Source organism: Phacochoerus africanus, chromosome 12, assembly GCF_016906955.1.
Source record: "Phacochoerus africanus isolate WHEZ1 chromosome 12, ROS_Pafr_v1, whole genome shotgun sequence".
NCBI classification, from domain to species: Eukaryota; Metazoa; Chordata; class Mammalia; order Artiodactyla; family Suidae; genus Phacochoerus; species Phacochoerus africanus.
In genome coordinates, this window is record NC_062555.1 from 20103435 (window position 1) to 20122979 (window position 19545).

At 55.4% G+C, this 19545-nt stretch overlaps 1 protein-coding gene and 1 long non-coding RNA gene across 6 annotated transcripts; one reads left to right on the forward strand and one right to left on the reverse strand.

The window, feature by feature from the left end:
- Positions 1-1454: 1454 nt before the first annotated feature.
- On the reverse strand, positions 1455-7771 carry LOC125112351 (uncharacterized). Of its 2 annotated transcripts, none has more exons than XR_007131126.1 (3): positions 7500-7769; positions 6873-6974; positions 1455-2034 (listed from the first exon to the last, which is right to left on the reverse strand). It is a non-coding gene; the product is annotated as an uncharacterized LOC125112351 (long non-coding RNA). The 2 variants fall into 2 exon arrangements; XR_007131127.1 differs by lacking the exon at positions 1455-2034 and adding an exon at positions 6446-6499 and having other exon boundaries at positions 7500-7771.
- On the forward strand, positions 1841-18627 carry PSEN2 (presenilin 2). Of its 4 annotated transcripts, none has more exons than XM_047754481.1 (10): positions 1841-1981; positions 4221-4435; positions 5865-6006; positions 8108-8355; positions 9241-9461; positions 10862-10960; positions 13857-13940; positions 14266-14367; positions 16708-16826; positions 17938-18627. In XM_047754481.1, the coding sequence occupies exons 1-10, from the start codon at positions 1841-1843 to the stop codon at positions 18091-18093; spliced, it is 1527 nt and encodes a 508-aa protein (XP_047610437.1). In that variant the 3' UTR covers positions 18094-18627. The 4 variants fall into 4 exon arrangements, with proteins under 4 accessions (XP_047610437.1, XP_047610439.1, XP_047610440.1 ...); XM_047754483.1 differs by having other exon boundaries at positions 14269-14367; XM_047754484.1 differs by having other exon boundaries at positions 8288-8355.
- Positions 18628-19545: the final 918 nt, after the last annotated feature.

Consider the following 19545-nt stretch of genomic DNA (forward strand, 5'->3'; position numbering starts at 1 on the left):
CTGCGTATTCTTTCTGAACCCCTGTGGGAGCTGTGGGGAACCTTCTGTAAGGGCCTGAGTCCTCGAGGTGAGCAGAGCCAGGCTTGGGGATGAGCTGAAGTCCACTTGGGCATGATCCAGGCCACAGCCTAGGGCAGTGTTGTCCAAAAAAAAAAAAAAAAAAAAAAAGCAGCCACAGACCCTGCCAAGCGGAACGGAACTGGCTGGGTCAGTAGAAGGAAGCTTCCTGCTCTGTTTGAAAATCATCGATTCTGGGGGCGACTGACGTGGAGAGGAACTTGGAGTTGAGAGCAGCCCTGGCTGTCCCTGTGGCCTGAGGCTCGGCCCAGGGTCCAGGGAGGCTAGTGACAGGGACGCTGGCCCTGCTGGCAGTGCAGCTGTCCTGTTGGGGGTTGGAAGGCTTGGGACTGCCTGGTGCCCACATGGTGCTCCGACCACACCACTGGGGCAGCACAGTGTCTTCAGGGACCGGCTCCGTCCTGTGTAGTCCCTTCAGCCTTGGTTTTCCTGTGAGTCCTGCCCTCAGCTATACTTCCCCAACACACACACGCACACGTGCTCGCTTCTCGTGGTCTTGGCTCACTGCTCCCGTGGCTGCCACTTCTCAACTCATGACTCTCATCTCCTTCCCCTGCTCCCGACACGGGGCACTCTCCCCACCACCCCAGGCAGCTGCCCCCTTTTCGCCCATTTACATTCAGTAGGTTCCTGGGTCAGATTAACCGTTATTTCCCCATCCTGGACTCTGTCCTGTTCCATCCCCCACCTCTGACCCTGACTGTCTCCCTCCCACCGTTTCTGGATTCTCTGCCCTCGCTCCCATCCATCTTGCTGCCACCTTAAGCCTGATTCACTTCCCATGATTGTCTCCAGGGAGGTCACCCTCTCTTCTTTTTACCCCTTTCTTAGTCAGTGGCCAGACATATTTATTTTTTTAGGGCTACACCTGCAGCATATGGAGGTGCCCAGGCTAGGGGTCAAATTGGAGCTGCAGCTTCTGGCCTACACCACAGCCACAGCAACACCAGATCCAAGCCGCATCTGTGACCCACACCACAGCTTGCAATAACTATTGCTGGATCCTTAACCCACTGTGTGAGGCCAGGGATTGAACCCACGTCCTCATGGATACTAGGCAGGTTCTTTTCTGCTGAGCCGTAACAGGAACTCTGCCAGATATACTTGTAACCAGAGATCTGATCTGTCACCTCTGTCCTTGGGGGATGAAGTATATCTCCTTAACATGGCACCAGAGACCCTCCACAGCACCTCTCCCCAAGCCCCAGCAGTGCCAGGCTCTGGCTAGAACATACTTCACACCCTCTGCCCTTCCCTCCCACCTAGGAAAGTCTGTCTCCATCAGATGACGTTATCTTCTCTGTAAAGCTTTCCTGATCTCTGAGATGTAATCCTTCTTTGTGCTTCAGTACCTCTTGGTGAACACCTGGATTATATCATTTGTCACATTGGATAGCTGCTTTTTATTGGTTTTAGGACAAAAGTGTTGGCACATTATAGGTACTGAACGGGTGTTTGTTGATTGAATAAGTGAGTGTACTGACAGTCTGGAGTGGCCAGGACATTTCTGGTTGGGAGTTTTGCCCCATGGACTGGATCTCCTCTGGCCAGTCCCTCTTGAGGCCGCTACAGCCTCCGTGGTGGCCCCTGGGGACCGTGGCTTTATAGCAGCCCTTTGACACTTGTGTCCTAGGTGGTCAGCTTGGGCAGGACCTGAGTCCTGGTCTTAAAGCTACCTCTCACCCTCCTCTGCCTTTGCCTTGTAGGAAAGTGGAACAGAGTCCACTGTGCTCCTTTTCCAGGCACTTTCGGAGGAGGGGCCATGCTCACTTTCATGGCCTCCGACAGCGAGGAAGAAGTGTGTGACGAGCGGACGTCCCTGATGTCGGCCGAGAGCCCCACGCCTCGCTCCTGCCAGGAAGGCAGGCAGGGCCTGGAGGATGGAGAGAGTGCTGCTCAGTGGGTAGGTTCCTGCCAGTGGTCTGAGGCCCCCAGACGGGGCCCTGGGATCCGTACCTAATGGATAGAAACAGGAGGGAAGGGAAAGAGAAGGTGAGAATTGGCTGAAAGGACAGGTGGTCTGCCGAGTGGATCTTAAGTCTGTGAAGGCCTCACAGTAGACTCTGCACGTACACAGCCTGTTAAAGGTCAACTCTGCAGGGCGCTGAGTGATTCCTTCCGCCCTGGCCCTGCCCATTGGGTTCCCCTTCCTAGTGCAGGTTACTGTTTCAATAGGAACCAGAGAGTGAGTTTGGATGCTGGGACAGGCAGCACAGAAGCTAAGAAATTGAGGAAATTGCTGGAGAGAACTTTTTTGGTAGATGGCCAGACATGGTAACCAGGAGAGTGGTATACCTGTCTCACGTTTGGCTTTGGAGCTGGTTATGTGTCTTCGTCCATTCAGGCCACCAGCACAAAATTACTGTAGCCTGTGTGGCTTATAAACAACAGAAATGTATTTTTCACTACTCTGGGGACTGGGAAGTTCAAAGTCAAGGTGCTGGCAGCTCTGATGTCTGTTGAGAGCCCACTTCCTGGTTCATAGGTGGCTGATTTCTGTATCCTCACGTGGCAGAAGGTGGGAGGGCACTCTCTGGGTCCCCCTTTATAAGGGCACGAATCCCATTCATGAGGGCTGCACCCTCATGACCTAGTCATCTCCCAAAGGCTGCACCTGCAAACATCATCACAGCCTGTGAATTCGGGGGACACAGACATCAAGCCCATAGCAGGAGGGGTGGGCTGCACTGTGTGGTCTTAACCTCTGCAGCCTGCAGGACAGATTATTACATTATGAACTGGAGGATATATGTGGGAGAGTGACCAGCCAAGCCCCATCAGGGTAAAACTACACCTGAATCTGCCTGAATTCCCGTCTCCATTTCGCCTGTAGGATTTTTTTCTTCCAGTAGGCCTTGTTCTCCTTTGCTGAAACTTGAGCTCCCTTCTGTCCTCCTCTGGGCTCCAAGAGAGATCTCATCAGCTCAAGGCTACCAAATAGCTACTCCAGAGCCATTTCTTTCTTTCTTTCTTTTCTTTTTTTTTTTTGCCTTTTCTAGGGCCGCTTCCCACAGCACATGAAGGTTCCCAGGCTAGGGGTCGAATCGGAGCTGTGGCCATTGGCCTATGCCAGAGACACAGCAACATAGGATCCGAGTCATGTCTGCGACCTACACCACAGCTCACAGCAATGCCAGATCCTTAACCCACTGAGCAAGGCCAGGGATCAAACCCGCAACCTTATGGTTCCTAGTCGGATTTGTTAACCACTGAGCCATGATGGGAACTCCGGGAGCCATTTCTTATTCGTTTCTTTGTCTTTTCTTTCCTGGAGTTTTTGCGCATCTCAGTTGTTTTTAGTTGTTTTCCCTTCCTTCTCAACTGAATATCTAGATGAAATTCTCTCTGCAAAGAACAGACACCAAAGAACAGTCATTTAAAATGTTCCTTTCATTTGGCTTTGTCTTGGCTGTTCACATAATTAACAAGGCAGCTAATGACCCTGAATGATCACAATTCCAAAACAGGTTCTTGCAGATCGGCTTGTGCCAGCATCTGGCAGGCGTCCCCCATCCTCCTTCGCTGCCTCCTCGTTTTGCTCTCCCACCTCCCATGGCCCAGATCCTCCTCGGGCTTGATGCTCAGCTCACCTCTTTGGTTCAGAGCTGCAAATGTTGCATGCTGGATTTAGGGGGGGCGGGGGTGGGAGGGGGGTGCAGAAAATTCAAAGTCATTTCTTCCTCTGCAAATTCCCTGTGTCTTGATTACAAAGAGAGTCGCCCTTCTAGTTTGTCCATTTTGATTTGCCAACCAAAAATGTTTACTCTCTGCCTTCCTCCTGTCACCTGGCCTGTCCCCTCCCAGGCTGGTAAGGCCATGTGAACAGAGCCGAGTTGCATCACGAGTCCCTTCCTGAGGGTGGGGAAGGTCTTTAGATGCAAACACCATTCTGCCCACCGTCTCTTCCACAGCTGCCTCGGCCTGTCTTCGGGCATCTCTCAATCTCTGGTTGTCCCCAGAAACTTTTCAGATGTCCTAGAATCCCACCGCTCCCACCTCTAACCTACAGCCCACAGCCTGATCCTTACATCTGGAAAGCGACATTCAGATGTCTCATGTCCAGTTCCCAAACACCCCCGTGCTACATCGGTGGGCCACCCATCGGGGGGCGTCCCGGGGCCCTCACAGCTGCTTTCCCACAGAGAAGCCAGGACAGCGAGGAGGACCACGAGGAGGACCCTGACCGCTATGTCTGCAGTGGGGTTCCCGGGCGGCCGCCAGGCCTGGAGGAGGAGCTGACCCTCAAATATGGGGCAAAGCACGTGATCATGCTCTTTGTGCCTGTCACGCTGTGTATGATCGTGGTAGTGGCCACCATCAAGTCCGTGCGCTTCTACACGGAGAAGAATGGACAGCTGTGAGTGGGGGCCGGGCAGGGTGGGGAACGGGGCTGGGGAGGGGGGCGCAGCCTCCTTGGGCTGCGTGGCCCCAGGCCAGCAGCAGTGAAGAGCGGGGTTGAAGAGCTGCTCCCCAAGTCCACCCACACCCTGGTCTCTCCACGACCTCCTGGCCGTGTGACCTGACTCACCTCTCGGCCTCAGTTTCCTCATCTGTGCAATGGGTTTGATAAGGAGGTCACAAGGAGAATTGAGTGAATTAATCCACGTAAAGGGCTCCGAACAGTGCCTGCCACCGTGTGGAGCTCCGGCATGCCGGGTCTCTTCGGGAGGTGGGCTCTCGTCCAGGGTATGGCTGTGTCACCCATCACTGCGTGACCGAGAGCAAGTTGCGCTCTCTCTGGGCCTCTCATTCATGCTCCCACGAATGTAAACCAGGGAGGACCAGATGACTTCTGAGCTAGCTTTTAGCTCGCAAGGGAGATTTTATTTTGGTAAAAAGAACATAGGCAGAAGCAGCCACATGGGAAGATGAGAAGCTTCCCTCTGCTGCCTCCCCCATGTCCCTGGGGTAGTCACTGCCCAGCACCTTCTCTGAACGTCTTTTTTTTTAGGAAGTTTTCGTTAAATTTTGAGTTTTGTTTTTTGTTTTGTCTTTTTAGGGCCACACTCACGGCACATGGAGGTTCCCAAGCTAGGGGTTGAGTCGGAGCTGCAGCTGCCGTTCTACACCACAGCCACAGCAATGCCAGATCTTTAACGCATTGAGTGGGGCCAGGGGTCGAACCTGCATCCTCAAGGATGCTAGTCAGGATGCTAGTCAGTTTTCTGCTGAGCCATGATGGGAATTCCTTGTTTGAGTTTTTTTAATGAAAGGAGAAAGAAATCCCCACCCTCAGGAAGCGTATGTATAATCTGTGGGCACCCAGAACAGCACAGGTGAAAGGTGAGAACTTCTTGCAGATAGACAGTTTACTTACCCAAGTTCAGGTTGGACGGGGAGCGAGGGGTCGATGAACTGCCTCCTGAGCTTATCGGCTGCCTATGCAGCTCCTGGGCTGCTTGGGTGTGGGGAAGGGCAGCATTGGGGGTGGAGGCATCCCTGGCGGGATGGAGCTGACCGGGAAGCGGGTGCGTCTCCTGGGACAAGAGCCGAGAAGGGCAGGGGCAGCGAGAGGCACCTCCAGGGGAGGGTTTAGCTGCCCTGGGGCCGAGGAGGCGTTGGTGAAGCCAGCCAGGCCCTTCTGTGCTGCTACATCCACCGAAGGCAGGGCAGCTCCTGGGGGTGGCAGGCAGCACCGGCCTGGGCAGCCAGAGCGCGGTGCCCCGCGGTGGCTGTGCTCAGGGTGCCTGCGCCAGCGGGTCCAGCCTGGTCCAGGTTCCGCAGGGCGGGGCACGCAGGGAGCCGGGCGAGGAGACCTAGCCCTTGACCGCTGCCTGCTCCCCCAGCATCTACACGCCGTTCACCGAGGACACGCCCTCCGTGGGCCAGCGCCTCCTCAACTCCGTGCTCAACACCCTCATCATGATCAGCGTCATCGTCGTCATGACCATCTTCCTGGTCGTGCTCTACAAGTACCGCTGCTACAAGGTGAGCGCCGCCCGCCCGCCCCTCCCCGCCTCGCCTCCACGCCTCACCGCCTCTTGGGCAGCCAGCCGCCCTTGGCTTGTTTCTTTTTTAAATAGAGTTCCTTTTTTTTCCCTTGCAAAATACACTCTGATTTGGGGTGCAGACCTACCTCGCTTTATTGCTCTTCGCAAATAACTTGGTTTTAACACATTGAAGGTTTGTGGCAGCCCTGCGCCCTCGAGCAGGTCTGTTGGTGCTGTTTTTCAAACAGCACTATTTTTAAAAATAAGGCTGTTTAAAAGAAACTTTTTTAGGGAGTTCACCTTGTGGCTCGGTGGAAACGAACCCAACCAGTATTCATGAGGATGCAGGTTCGATCCCTGACCTCGCTCCAGTGTTGCCGTGAGCTGTGGTGTAGGTCAAAGACGAGGCTAGGATCCTGCGTTGCTGTGGCCGTGGTAGAGGCTGGCATCTAGAGCTCTGATTTGACGCCTAGCCTGGGAACTTCCATATGCTGCAGGTGCGACATCCCCCCCAAAAAATTTTTTTTAAAGCAGTGCTATTGCACAGTTAAATAGACCACAGTATAGTGTAAACATTAACTTTTACATGCAGTGGGAGACCAAAAAATTCATAAATCTCTTTCAACACTGGCTTTACTGTGGCCTGGAAGCGTGTAGCACTGAGGTTTGCCTGTTCTCTCTCCCACCCCTCCCTGGTCCCCCAGTTCTGCTGTCTTTTGAATTTACACATAATCCAACTTAAGGGAGTTCCTCCGTGCAGTGTTCAAAGTGTCCCTTCTCACATTTGGGAGTTAATTCTATGTTGCTTCTCCTTCCAAAGAAGTGAGATGTTCTATTTTAGGCTCTGTTCACCCCGGTACTTACACGCTTAAGTTTATTTTTATTTTCCCGCTTCCCCTTTCGGCCGGGGATGGACAGATGCTGCACTGAGGTGGGCCAGCGCTGGGAGATGTTTGGGGAGCAGCCCTGGGGAGGAATAGGGGAGCTGAGTAGCACCTGGCCCAAGTCATCCACAGAGAGCTTTTCTCCCCAGACAGACTTCAAAGCCCTGAGGACTGTAAGAAACTTAAACAAGGCTTTACCGGATTTAAAGCTGTGCACACACAGTCAGGCACGCACCTGGCATTCCAGGCTGCCGCCATCTAGGGAGCAGGTGGAGAGCAGTGGGGAGGCTCAGTCTAGAGAGATGCACCTGTCCCCCCCTGGGGGTGAGCAATGGGAGGGGGTGTCCAGGAGCTGGAGCTCCTCAACGAATAGCCACTTGTACAAATGAGGCAGAGTTTGTAATTGGGGTAGGGATGGCCACTGATGGCGGGAAACAGGATTGAGAGCTGTGTGATCTGGAGCAGACACTACAGCCCACATGAGGACATCTGGCAGGAGCATGGAGAGGGGAAAGCTGGGACTGCTGTGCTCAGCAAGTGTCAAGATCCCGCCCCCCTCCCTGGGACTGTCAAGAGGCAGCTCAGCCCTCCATTCATTGAGTTTTACCTGGGGGCTCCGCGACCTGGGCAGGAGATGACGGTCCAGGAGTGCCTGGTGGGTCAGCACATGGCAGAGGCAGCCCCTTCCCCTTTGGGCTTCTGCACAGCCTGGAGGAGAGACCAGGCACCCGCTGAGGTCCCAGGTGGCCTGAGCTGGTGACTGATGGGCCTATGCTCAGGGGAGGCAGGTGGCAGTGACCACTGAGCTGCTGACTGCTGGCTAAAGGACTGGTTTAGGATCAGCCCCTACCCTCGCCCTCCCCTTATTTGGCCAGGAGGGAAAACACGTCTTTTTCAGAAAAGGCTGTGGCCTCCCTGCTGGGTGGGGCTCCCCTGGGGTTGACTCTTCAAAACAGGCTACGTCAAGAGCCTGACCCTGACTGCTCCATCTTAAGTAGCACCCGTGGGTCTCCTGTCCCTTTATCCACTTGATAGCTCTGCTCACTGGGGTGTGTCTGTGTGTTTATCTCCTCGCTGCCTGGGGTGCAGCATGTGAGGGCAGAGACTGTGCCGGCTTCATCTCCAGAGCCGGGAATGTGCCGGCACGTCCCCTGGGTTTAGACCTAGAGCCCTAGGTGTTTAGACCTGAAGGGGTTCCAGCTCCTTTGTCCACAGCAAGGCTTATCTGGAGAGAACTCCTTGAATTTCTGTGCCCTCCTCCTCCGTAAAACGGCCACCTGCCAACCTAGTCAGGAAGGCGCCCGAGGAAGAAGGGTTTTCAGGCTTGGGCGTCAGTGCCGAGAACCAGGGCCTCCTCGGCCGGGACCTGTGGTCACGCTGCCCGTTTCCACCCAGTTCATCCACGGCTGGCTGATCACATCCTCCCTGATGCTGCTTTTCCTCTTCACCTACATCTACCTCGGGTGAGTGACAGTGCGAGGACCCTCCCCTGCGGCACGAGTGGGCATGAGGACCCGGGAGGGGAGGGCGCCCCTCGGGCTCCACACCTGCCCCGGTGTCGCTGTCCACGGACCCAGCCTCCACAACACGGGAGCAGAGCCCCGCGTCGGCCACACATCTCCTTCTGGCTCTTGATTTAGAAGAAATATGTGGAGCCGTCACAGAGGGGGCTCTCCACGACCCCCCAGGGGGACAGACGCCTGATGGAGTTTACCTTCTGACCTTCGGGCTGGGCCAGGGTACCTCCTAGTTTATGGAGAAATTGTTGCCCTGCATTTGGGATTCCAGCCTGACCCAGGGCCCAAAGGGACGGGAGGAGCAGGCAAACACTTTCCCAGGACCTTCCCCATGGGCAGGGGGTCTTCCAGATCAGGGAACATCGATGTGATCAGCCCAAGGATCAGATGGCGTTCTCTCCACCTCGTGTCACACTATATTTCAAGGAGGTCCCGTTGTGGCGCAGTGGAAATGAACCTGACAAGGATCCAGGAGGTTGCGGGTTTGACCCTGGCCGCACTCAGTGGGTTAAGGATCTGGCGTTGCCAAGAGCTCTGGTGTAGGTCATGCACGAGGCTCGGATCTCGCATTGCTGGGCTGTGGTGTAGGCCCGCAGCTATAGCTCCAATTGGACCCCCAGTCTGGGAACCTCCATATGCTGCGGGTGCAGCCCTAAAAAGACAACACAAAATAGAAAAATATTTAAGTGGTTACACGGACATGGGAAGGGGATGTTAGCAAATGAAGCCAGAGGTTGGACTGGGACTTAGTGGTTGAGGAGCAGGGGGTACTGAGCTGTGCCAGCATCTCCCGTCCCCACTGAGCGTCCAGCCCCTGGGCTCGCCTTGCAGGGAAGTGCTCAAGACCTACAACGTGGCCATGGACTACCCCACCCTGTTCCTGACCGTCTGGAACTTCGGGGCGGTGGGCATGGTGTGCATCCACTGGAAGGGCCCCCTGGTGCTGCAGCAGGCCTACCTCATCATGATCAGCGCGCTCATGGCCTTGGTGTTCATCAAGTACCTCCCGGAGTGGTCCGCCTGGGTCATCCTGGGCGCCATCTCTGTGTACGGTAGGCCTTCCGGGTTGGGGGGGTGGCCACGGAGTGACACCATTGCTGCACAGGGTGGCGGGTGTGAGAAGTCCCCTCCTCCTCGGGGAACCCTGCATGGTCTCCCTTCTGAGAAGTTCACCTTTAAAAAAAACACGGGTTCCCATGGAATCATGACTGTGGACATGGTTACTAATAACTGCCATCTTTTTGTTATGTTTTTGTCTTTTTAGGGCTGCATTTGTGGCATATGGAAGTTCCCAGGCTAGGGGTCCAATTGGAGCTACAGTTGTCGGCCTACACCACAGCCACAGCCACGCAGGAGCTGAGCCGTGTCTGCGACCTATACCACAGTTCACAGCAATGCTGGATCCTTAACCCACTGAGCGAGGCCAGGGATCGAACCCGCATCCTCATGGTTCCTAGTCGAGTTCGTTACCACTGAGCCATGACAGGAACTCCATAACTGCAAGTGTTTACTGAGCACTCACACCATCAAGCACTTTGCACACTGGAGGTCATTTGCTCCTCAGGATGACCCTGAGGTTGGGCCCGGTACCTGTAACTAACCAGCACCCAGAATGTTAGCCGCTTTTCAGTTTGTATGGTCGTCCCTCCGTGTCCTCAGGGAAATTGCTTCCAGGACCTCCCCCAGAGACCAAAATCCGAGGCAAGTCCAGACCTTTATGTAAAATGATGTGGTATTTGCATACAAGCTGCCCACGTCCCCTCGAATACTTTAAATCATCTCTATGTTACTTATGATGCCTAATACAATACAGATGATGTGTAAATAACCATTAATAAAGGTAAATGGTTGCTCATGTGCAGCCAATACAAGTTTTGCTTTTTGGAACTTACTGGAATTCTTATCTGAAGATTTTTTTGGACCACACTCTTGGCACATGGACATTCCTGAGCCAGGGATTGAACCCCTGCCATAGCCGTGACAATGCCAAATCCTTAACCACTAGGTCACCAGGGAACTCTGAATATTTTTGATCCAGGATTGGTTGAATCCACACATCACATTAGGAGGGCGGACTGTGTTAGTTGATTATCATCACCTGTACTGTTTCTCAGATTTTTTTTTTTTTTAGGATAAGGGATTTGAGCCTCAGAGAGGGGACTTCAAGCCTGTCCTGAGGTCTCTGAGGGACACAGCAGTTCCCTGTTTGCAGGTAGCCTGTTTGACCCTGCTCTGACCCAGCTGTAGGCTCCAGCCAGTGCAAGCTCTAGGGATCAAGGCTGACACGCAGGGCTGGGGATGCTGGAGCAGCGGGCACCGTCTGAGAGCCTCGCCCTGGGGCTCCGGGACACTCTGGTCCCTATGCCTGGTGTCACAGGGCTGGCTCCTCTCTGGGCGCTGCTGGGGAGTAAACATCTTCCTTCACACACTGAGGATGTCTTTGCTTTTGCAGATCTCGTGGCTGTGCTGTGCCCTAAAGGGCCGCTGAGAATGTTGGTAGAAACTGCCCAGGAGAGAAACGAGCCCATATTTCCTGCCCTGATATACTCATGTGAGTGACCGCCATGCTTCCTTCCGATGTGGGATCAGGGGCTGTGTTGACTTTGGCTCTCAGGGTTGATGAGGAGATGGTTAACCCTTTCCCTGACCAAAAGAGAGGATGCAGCCTCGGTCCCAGGAGGAGCTCCACCTTCCAGAGCTGAAGGTGGGCTGTGTCTTGCTATTGCACAGGAAGAAGCTTGGAAAGTTAGAGCAGGGAGGGGGCTTCGGGGTGCCTGGTCCACCCCCAAAGCTTCATCCCGTCTGGCCTGCAGAGGCACATGGTGGGTCTGGGCGGCATTCCCATGAGCCCAAGCCCACCCAGTCAGCTCTCCAGGCCCCTGGAAAAGGACTTTGGAGAGGGACTCTTCTGGGCAGCCATCTGGGGAGCTGCCTTTCCCTGGGTTTCTGCAGCAGTTGCACGGCTGCTTGAAGTTAAGTCCGGGAGGAGGGCATTCAGGGTTGCTGCTGGCCTTGGGTCAGGGTGCAGGGATTAGTATTGATAAAAGCACCCAACAGAGGTGTATCAGACCCACACTTTGTGGTGGGCACCGTGTGGATATCAGGGGTGCAGTGAAAACAAGGTCCCCAAGGCCCCAGCTGCAAGGAGCTCAAGCTGTGGCTTTAAGGCTCTCCCATCTTTACTGAGGGAGAGAGCCCAGACTCCTGGGGCTCATCTGTCTGCAGGGTGCACCAGGAAACAGTTTATGAATGGCTCGTGTGCCAGCCAGTCTGTACAAATGAAGATCCAGGCTTGCAATGGAGCTGTTTGCAGCCTGGCCCTGCAGTGTGAAAAAACATTCAAGGAGTTCCTGTTGTGGCTTAGCAGAAATGAACCTGACTAGTTTCCATAAGGATGCAGGTTTGATCCCTGGCCTCATTCAGTGGGTTAAGGATCTGGCATTGCCATGAGCTGTGGTGTAGTTCAAAGATGCAGCTTAGATCTGGCGATGCCGTGGTTGTGGTGTAGGCTGGCAACTGCAGCTCTGATTTGACCCCTAGCCTGGGAACCTCCATATGCCGAGGGTACAGCCCTAAAAAACAAATACAAATACAAAAAAGCACATTCCAGGCACACCATGAGGATGAGCAGAGGTCGTGCATGGAAAGACCAAGACATGTGGGACTTCCATTCACTGTCGCTGTGCTCTGATGTCGCTTATGCTCTAGGACAGGGAGCAGACGAGGACTAAGCAGACAGACATACATCATGAGCGCTCTGTGGGAAGATAAAGCAGGGTGAGGGCCTGAGGGCTCTGGGGGAGCGAGGGATGCTGCTTTGCACAAGGTGGGCAAAGAGGCCCTGTGTCATAGGTGACATCTGTCCAGAGACCTGCCTTAGGAAAATCTGCTGACAGAACTCTAGGCACAAGGAACAGCAGTGAGTGCAAAGGCCCTGGGGTGGGTGTGGGCCTGGTGTGCTCAGAGGCCAGGCAGAGGGAACGAAGGGAGGACTGGAGGAGGCCGGATCCGTTAGGCTGTGCCGGCGACTTAGTTTTACTGCCCAGTGGGATGTGACGCCACTGGGAGATGGTGGACCCACCTGACAGTGTCTTAACAGGACCGCGCAAGTAGCTGAGTGGAGGACAGAATGTTCCAGGGACAAGAGCCGAAGCAGGAGCCAAGTTTAGATGCTGACTGACAGCCCAGGAGCTGTGGGGGTTTGGCCTTGGGGCAGCAGTGGAGGTGCTAAGATGCGAGTGGATCCTGTAGACATTTTGGAGGCAGAATTGGCAGGATTTCCCGATGGTTGGGGTGCAGATCAGGGATGATGTCAGTTTTGGGGGCCTGAGCAACACAAAGGATGGAGTCGGTGAGCAGGGGGGAAAGGCTGGTGGGCGGGTCAGAGGGCAGTTGTTGAGAGTGTTTAGGGCATATTGATTCTGAGATGCTCACTGGACATACACATGGAGAGCTGAAGAGATGAGAGTTTCCAGGCCAGAGAGAGAGAGCACATTAGTACCTCATGATCCAGCAGCTCCACCTCTGGACGCAGACCCAGGAGAATGGAAAGCAGACTCTTGAACAGCTTTTTGTGCATCCACGTTTATAGCAGCACTGATCACAACTTCCAAGAAATGCAGACAACTCCAAGGTCTATCAGTGGATGAATGGATGGACAAGCAGAATGTGGTATATACACAGATTGGATTATTATTTAGCCTCAACAAGGAAGGAAATTCCGATACATCCTACAGCATGCAGGAACCTTGAGAATGTTATGCTAAGTGAAATAAGCCAGTCACAAAAAGGATAAATACTGTATGCTTTCACTTATAGGCGCTATCTTGAGTAATCAGAATCGTAGAAACAGAAAGTGGAAAGATGGTTGCCAGAGGCGGGGGGAGGAGGAGTGGCTACAGTTTCAGTTCTGCAAGATGAAAAAGTTCTGGAGCTTTCTTTCACAGCGCTGTGAATATACTTAGCACCATTAAATTGTACCCTTAGAGATGGTTAAGAGGACATATTTAATGTTGCATGTTTTTTACTGCAATAAAATAACATAATTAGTTGAGAGTTCCCTTTGTGGCCTAGCAGGTTAAGAACCAGACTAGGATCCATGAGGATGAAGGTTCGATCCCTGGCCTTGCTTAGTGGGTTAAGGGTCTGGCATTGCCATGAACTGTGGTGTAGCCTGGGAACTTTTGTATGCTGTGGGTGCGGCCCTAAGAAGAAAAAAACCAAAAACCTAGTTTACCAAATTGTTCACTGATAGCATTATCATTGTTTTTGTGAGGAGGCAAAACAAGGTGGGAGAAGCCATTTTCTGTCCCCACCCAGTCAGTGCTTCTGGCCCCCCTCCCCCCGTGGCCCCTAACAGTGGGGCCTAAGCCAACACCCATGGGATCTGAGACTTTCTGGGGACACAGTTGGTACTGCCGAGGCCTGACCCTTGTGTCCTCCCCCAGCTGCCATGGTGTGGACGGTAGGCATGGCCAAGCTGGACCCCTCCTCTCAGGGAGCCCTTCAGCTCCCCTACGACCCAGAGATGGGTGAGTATCAGGGGGCTGGCAGCTTCTCATCACTGGGGGCGCTTTTTGCATGCACCTGACTCGACCTGGCCTGGCCTCCCCGGGAGCCTTGGAATAGGAGGGACGGGAAGGAAAATGGACCCCCAGACCCACACGCCCTGGGAATGGAGCGCTGAGACCTGGCTCCTCCGCCTCGGCCCCTAGCCTCCGCCTTTCCCTCTTTGCATCGGGCTGGGGGCGCAGGGGCGAGGACACGGAGGCCCTGGGCTCAGAGAGCCTGACGGGCTTCCCTCCCTCTCCCCGCTCCTCACACGCCGGCGGCTGTCTTCTCTCCCCGGACACCCAGAAGAGGACTCCTATGACAGTTTTGGGGAGCCTTCGTACCCTGAAGTCTTTGAACCCCCGCTGCCTGGCTACCCGGGCGAGGAGCTGGAGGAAGAAGAGGAAAGTAAGGCGCCCCGTTGGTTGGTGGGTCCTGCCGTCAGGGGAGGAGCGCGCGGGGGAAGAGCCCTTTCTGCTAGCGGGATGCTTCGCAGGCTCTAGGAGAGGCCGCAAAGCTGCAGGCCTGTTGGGAGGCCAGGGGGCTTTTACAAAAAGCCCAGGCTACACCTCATGAGTGACGGATGTTGGCTGGGTACCAACTGTGTGGCTGCAAGCGCCGGGGCTCATTGTAAGCGGGGCTCTGGGGGACTCAGCGCTAACCGCCCACACTTGGGAGCCGGGAGGACCGTGCAGGACGTGGGGTGATGGGAGCATTACCAGCCCCTCATCCCTTGTTGGTCTTCCTGGTGACCAGCCGCACCCTGACCCTCTCATGTGCATAAAGGGGCTCCTGAATACCAAAGACACTCTTATTACTGGGGAATCCCAAGGGTTTGGTCTCCCAGGAACCAAGGACAAAGACCAGTTAGGTTTTTTGTTACACAGCGGCATTGGCCAAGGCTCAGATGAGGGAGGAGGAAGCCTGCCGGGAGCTTGGGGCTGTTTGGGGGCCCCAGCAGCCAGAGACCAGACCTTAGGAGTGAGCAGTACTTGGGGGAGCCCAGGCTTTATCCTGGGGGCCACGGGGAACCATTAGTGGTTTTCTGCAGGGAAATAAAGTGAGCAGAACTGCACCCCAGACAGACCCCGGGCAGTGGAAGGGAACACAGCCTCTGCTGGGCAACCAGGTGAGGGCAGATGCAGGAGAGCCCAGCTCAGGCAGCCGGCTGAGGGCAGGTGGCACCGCCACAGGCGTGGGACGCACTGACAGGACTTGGTGGGCAAGGGAGCAGCCAAGAGGCCTGGAGGGTGACAGAGAAGGTGGGCCCACAGGTGGGAGGGTCTACAGGAGATGGAGAGGCCGCAGGCACACCAGGGGGCGTGTGCTCTGGAAGCTCAGGGTTTCATCCCTCCCACCCCCAGTTGGAGTCACAGGATATACAGAACCAGAACAGAACAGAACCAGAACCGTGGGTCCCCTGCACAGGGAGGGTGCAGGGTCAGAACGGAGAGCGAAAGGGACATGTGGGCGACGTTTAGGACAAGGTAAAGGGCACTTGAGCAGGACCCCGGGACGCAGCCAAAGGACAGGGTGCTGGGGCAGGTAACGTGAAGGGTCCAGTGGCCAGGTGGTGGCCTGGCCAGAGCACGCTGGTTGAGGGATGTGGCACTGCCGCTACAGGTCTCTGAAGTGACTGGGGGGTGAGTGCAGAGCTCCTTTGAGGAAGAGCTGGTATCGCTGAGGGAAGGGATGGAGCAGCAAGAGCAGGGGCGCAGGAGGGGTTGGTAGCAGGAGAGGGGCCCGGGCGAGGAAGCCACCTCTGTAACATGACAAGTCAGGAGGCAAGTCAGAAAGTAGAGATCAGGGCAGGGGGTGGAGGAGGGGATGCCGGGCAAGGCCAGGCACCTTCTGGAGCTCAGAAGGGGTGGGGGTGGGGGGCAGACCAGGCAGAGCAGATCTTTGCTGCAGATCTACTCAGTTTGAGTCCATTCCATAAACATTTTTGTTGCCTGTGGAGTTTCCGCTGTGGCTCAGCAGGTTATAAGAACCCAACATAGTGGCTATGACAATGCAGGTTCAACCCCTGGCCTCGATCAGTGTGTAAAGGATCCCTCGTGGCTGTGGTGTAGGCCGGCAGGTGCAGCTCAGATTCAACCCCTAGCCTGGAAACTTCCATAGGCCTCAGGTGGGGCCCTAAAACAACCAAAAAGGAAAACAAATCTATTTTTGTTGTCTATATATACACGGAATAATTGTACTAAAGGAAATAAACCAAAGCATCCTAGCGTTTCTGTATAGTAATGGATATGCCAATTACAAATTACCTCTACCTGTCTTTAAGGGAGACGGGTCTCCAGACGACCTCGGGTATTGGACATGTCCTTGAAAGTAGTGAAGTTACATTTCCTAAAGAGCATTTATAATTCTAATTCAGCACTCGGTCAGTTGGCCTCCCACCCACCCTGGACAGTGCATTTTATTCTCTCCTGTCTTTATTCAACTAAGTGCCAAGGACCAGTTTTCCCCAAGTTACCAGAAATGCTGGCTCTTCACAGCCCCAGATTGCAAGTCCCCCAGGCCACAGGCTCCCCCTCTCCCCACTGGCCACTGTCTTCCTGTGGCACCTGGTCCTTGTCCCAGTGTCCAGGTACAGTGGGCTGGGTAGTGATGCTAGGCCCACGGCCGTCTGCGGACCCCAGGACTCTGTCCCCTGGGTCCCCGCGGCTATTTGGCTGGTGTCAGCCTTCTCTGCCGCCCCCTCTTGGGGCTTCTGAGACCTGGGGGTTCCCTCTCTCCGCCACACAGGGGGCGTGAAGCTGGGCCTCGGAGACTTCATCTTCTACAGCGTGCTGGTGGGCAAGGCGGCGGCCACGGGCAGTGGGGACTGGAACACCACGCTGGCCTGCTTCGTGGCCATCCTCATCGTGAGTGGGCGGGGGGCGGGGGTTGTCAGAGGCTGCTGTCCCTCAGTGGGGCTGGACGGGGAGACCCTTAAGATGAAACCGAGGTTTCCAGGAGCTTCTGGTGGTCAGCAGGGGCAGGCACGGTGCGGGGGAGGGGCGGCCAGGGGTGCTGGCATTACGGAGCATGTGCTTGGTGCCTTTGTCTCCCATGCCTGTGGGGCAGGGATGGTGAACTGAGGTGTATGGAAGACAGAACCGGTGGAGGGCCGTGCCTACGGGCACGGAGCTCTGAGGACCAAGCTGTGATTTGAACTCGGGTCACCGACTCCAAGGCTGTGTGTTTTCCCTCCGTGTCACCCAGGCACCATGGGGTTCTGACTCCCAGGGGTCTCTTAGGGCTGGAGGCGGGCGGGGGCGGTGCTGTTGCTTTAAACCCCTGTAGTTAACTCAACCTGGCCACATACAAAGAAGCATATGAGGATTGCGTCTCAGAGAGGTGGTGGCTCTGACTGGTGCCCATGCCGTTCTGCCTTGGGAAACCCGGGCATCGCGAGCGCTGAGGCTGCAGTTCTTTGCCCACAGTGTGTGTCGGGATGGGGCGGGGGATCCCCCAAGCTCCTCCGCTTCCAGACTGACCTGTGCCCTGCTCTCCCCAGGGTTAGGGCAGGCACCCTGGTGCCTGTGCACACCCTGGACCCCTGCCTGCATCAGTAGCTCAGGCGGGGACAGGATAGGCAGCCACTGTGCCTGCTTCTGAGGGGGCGGGTCCCATGGCATCTTGGTTCTCTTGGTGTCGGCTGCTGAGAACGGTCGCTGGCATTTCAGTCAGGCTGATCCAGTTCTTAAATAAACAGACGTCCCCTGGGGGGAAGGCGTCTTGCCACCAGATCACACGTCACTACGGCAGCAGCCAGGGAAGCTAGTCTGGTGGCAGCAGCTCTGTTTTAGGGGTCAGGAGGCCTGCTTTCTGATTCACCAGTTAACATGCAAGGTGAGAACCTCTGCCCTGGGCACCTCACAGAGCTGTCGACAGGACGGGGAAGATGATGAGGTGCCCTGGTCACTGACTGCCTCCCGCCCCTGCTGCCCGGTCCACACCGGTGGTCACCCCTCCCCACCTCGTGTCCTGCAGGGTTTGTGTCTGACCCTCCTGCTGCTTGCGGTGTTCAAGAAAGCGCTACCCGCCCTTCCCATCTCCATCACGTTCGGCCTCATCTTCTATTTCTCCACTGACAACCTGGTGCGGCCTTTCATGGACACGCTGGCCTCCCACCAGCTCTACATCTGAAGGGCGCGTGGCCACCGGGGCCGGAAGCTGTAGGAAATGGTCACTGGACGCAGTCGTGTAGTTGTACACTCTAGTGCCATATATTCTTAAGACTTTCCTCTCCTCCAAACACAAAACACAAATGAGGATTAGAAAGTGTTGTGCTTACTGGCTGAAGAGGCAGAACCAGCTCTTCGGTGCCAGCTGTCTCTCATCACCAGGCCGAGGCTCGCCCCCTCGTGAGCACTCGCTTCAGCGACAGGAAACGTGGGGAGTGGGGTCGGAGGAGCTGAGGAAGATCCCAAGATGCCTGCCCTCGCCCCTCAGCCTGGAAGACGAGCCTGTGTTTGAAACCCGGAGCCCTGCCCAGGACCGCATGTAGTGCCGGGTCACTCTGGCCGAAAGGGAAAAGCCAATTTTCTCTGCAAGAAATGTTCCCAATGCCTTGTCTATGATGGCAGCATTATTTTATTACCTTTAGAAACTGAGTCCTTGTTACAGCAGTTACTGCTGGGAAGTGTCTTAACATGAGTATCAATAAATAGAAGAATCCTGTTGCAGTGTCGGGGTTCGGTCTGTCGGCGCCAGCCCCTGTCTCTGCATCCCCTGGGGTTACATGTGCTCTGGGCACCGAAGGGAAGAGGTTTGCTTTTGGGTGAAGGAGAGAGGCTTTTGGGAGGGGGTGGCATTGCACCTGAGGCATATGGAGGTTCCCAGGCTAGGGGTCGGTTCAGAGCTACAGCTGCCAGCCTATGCCACAGCCACAGCAACACAGGATCCTTAACCCGCTGAGCGAGGCCAGGGATGGAACCCGCATCCTCTTGGGCGCTAGTTGGGCTCGAGACCTGAGCCACTGCAGGAACTCCCTGAAGGAAAGAGGCTTAACTGCCCCCCCCCCCGCCCCTGATGTTTTGTTTAACTAGAAGGTTTCTTAAGCAGAGGCGCACAGAGCCGGGAGCCTGCTAGCTGACAGCTGGGAGGAATGCCAGGCTGCTGGCGCTGAGCAGATGCCCACACTGGCCTCAGCTGGCAGCGTTGTCAGAAACACCGCAAGGCTGTTGCCAAAACACAGAGCAGGCTGGGTCCCCTGCAGAAAGCGGCACACGGAGGGGGCCCCGCGGGGGCCCAGAAACCTGTTCTCCTGTCCTTCTATGGCCATTTCTCTGGGCTCTGTGTGGGGTGTGGACAAATGGGTTCTTCCTTCTCTGTACATCGTTCAGGGGCTGCAAAGAGAATCTCAGCCTCCAGCCCGGGACCTGAGCCCCTTGAGGCCACGCAGAGCAGGCTGCTGGCCCATTGGGGAGCACAGCTATCAAACGCCTGAGAAAGCACAGATGCCCTGATCCTGGTTCCAACTGGTAGCTCTGTTTCCTTGTCCCATAACCAATGCGAGAGCCATGAAGCCGGCTGTGGGTCACAAGGAGATGAAAGAATCATGTGTGTTGCTGTTGGCCACGGTTCTTTCCCCTGTGC

Coding starts and splice junctions, on each gene's coding strand:
- PSEN2 (XM_047754481.1), top strand. CDS start 1,841: ATGCTCACTTTCATGGCCTCCGACAGCGAGGAAGAAGTGTGTGACGAG. Junction 13,941..14,265: donor CCCCTACGACCCAGAGATGG/GTGAGTATCAGG, acceptor CCGGACACCCAG/AAGAGGACTCCTATGACAGT. Junction 14,368..16,707: donor GCTGGAGGAAGAAGAGGAAA/GTAAGGCGCCCC, acceptor TCCGCCACACAG/GGGGCGTGAAGCTGGGCCTC.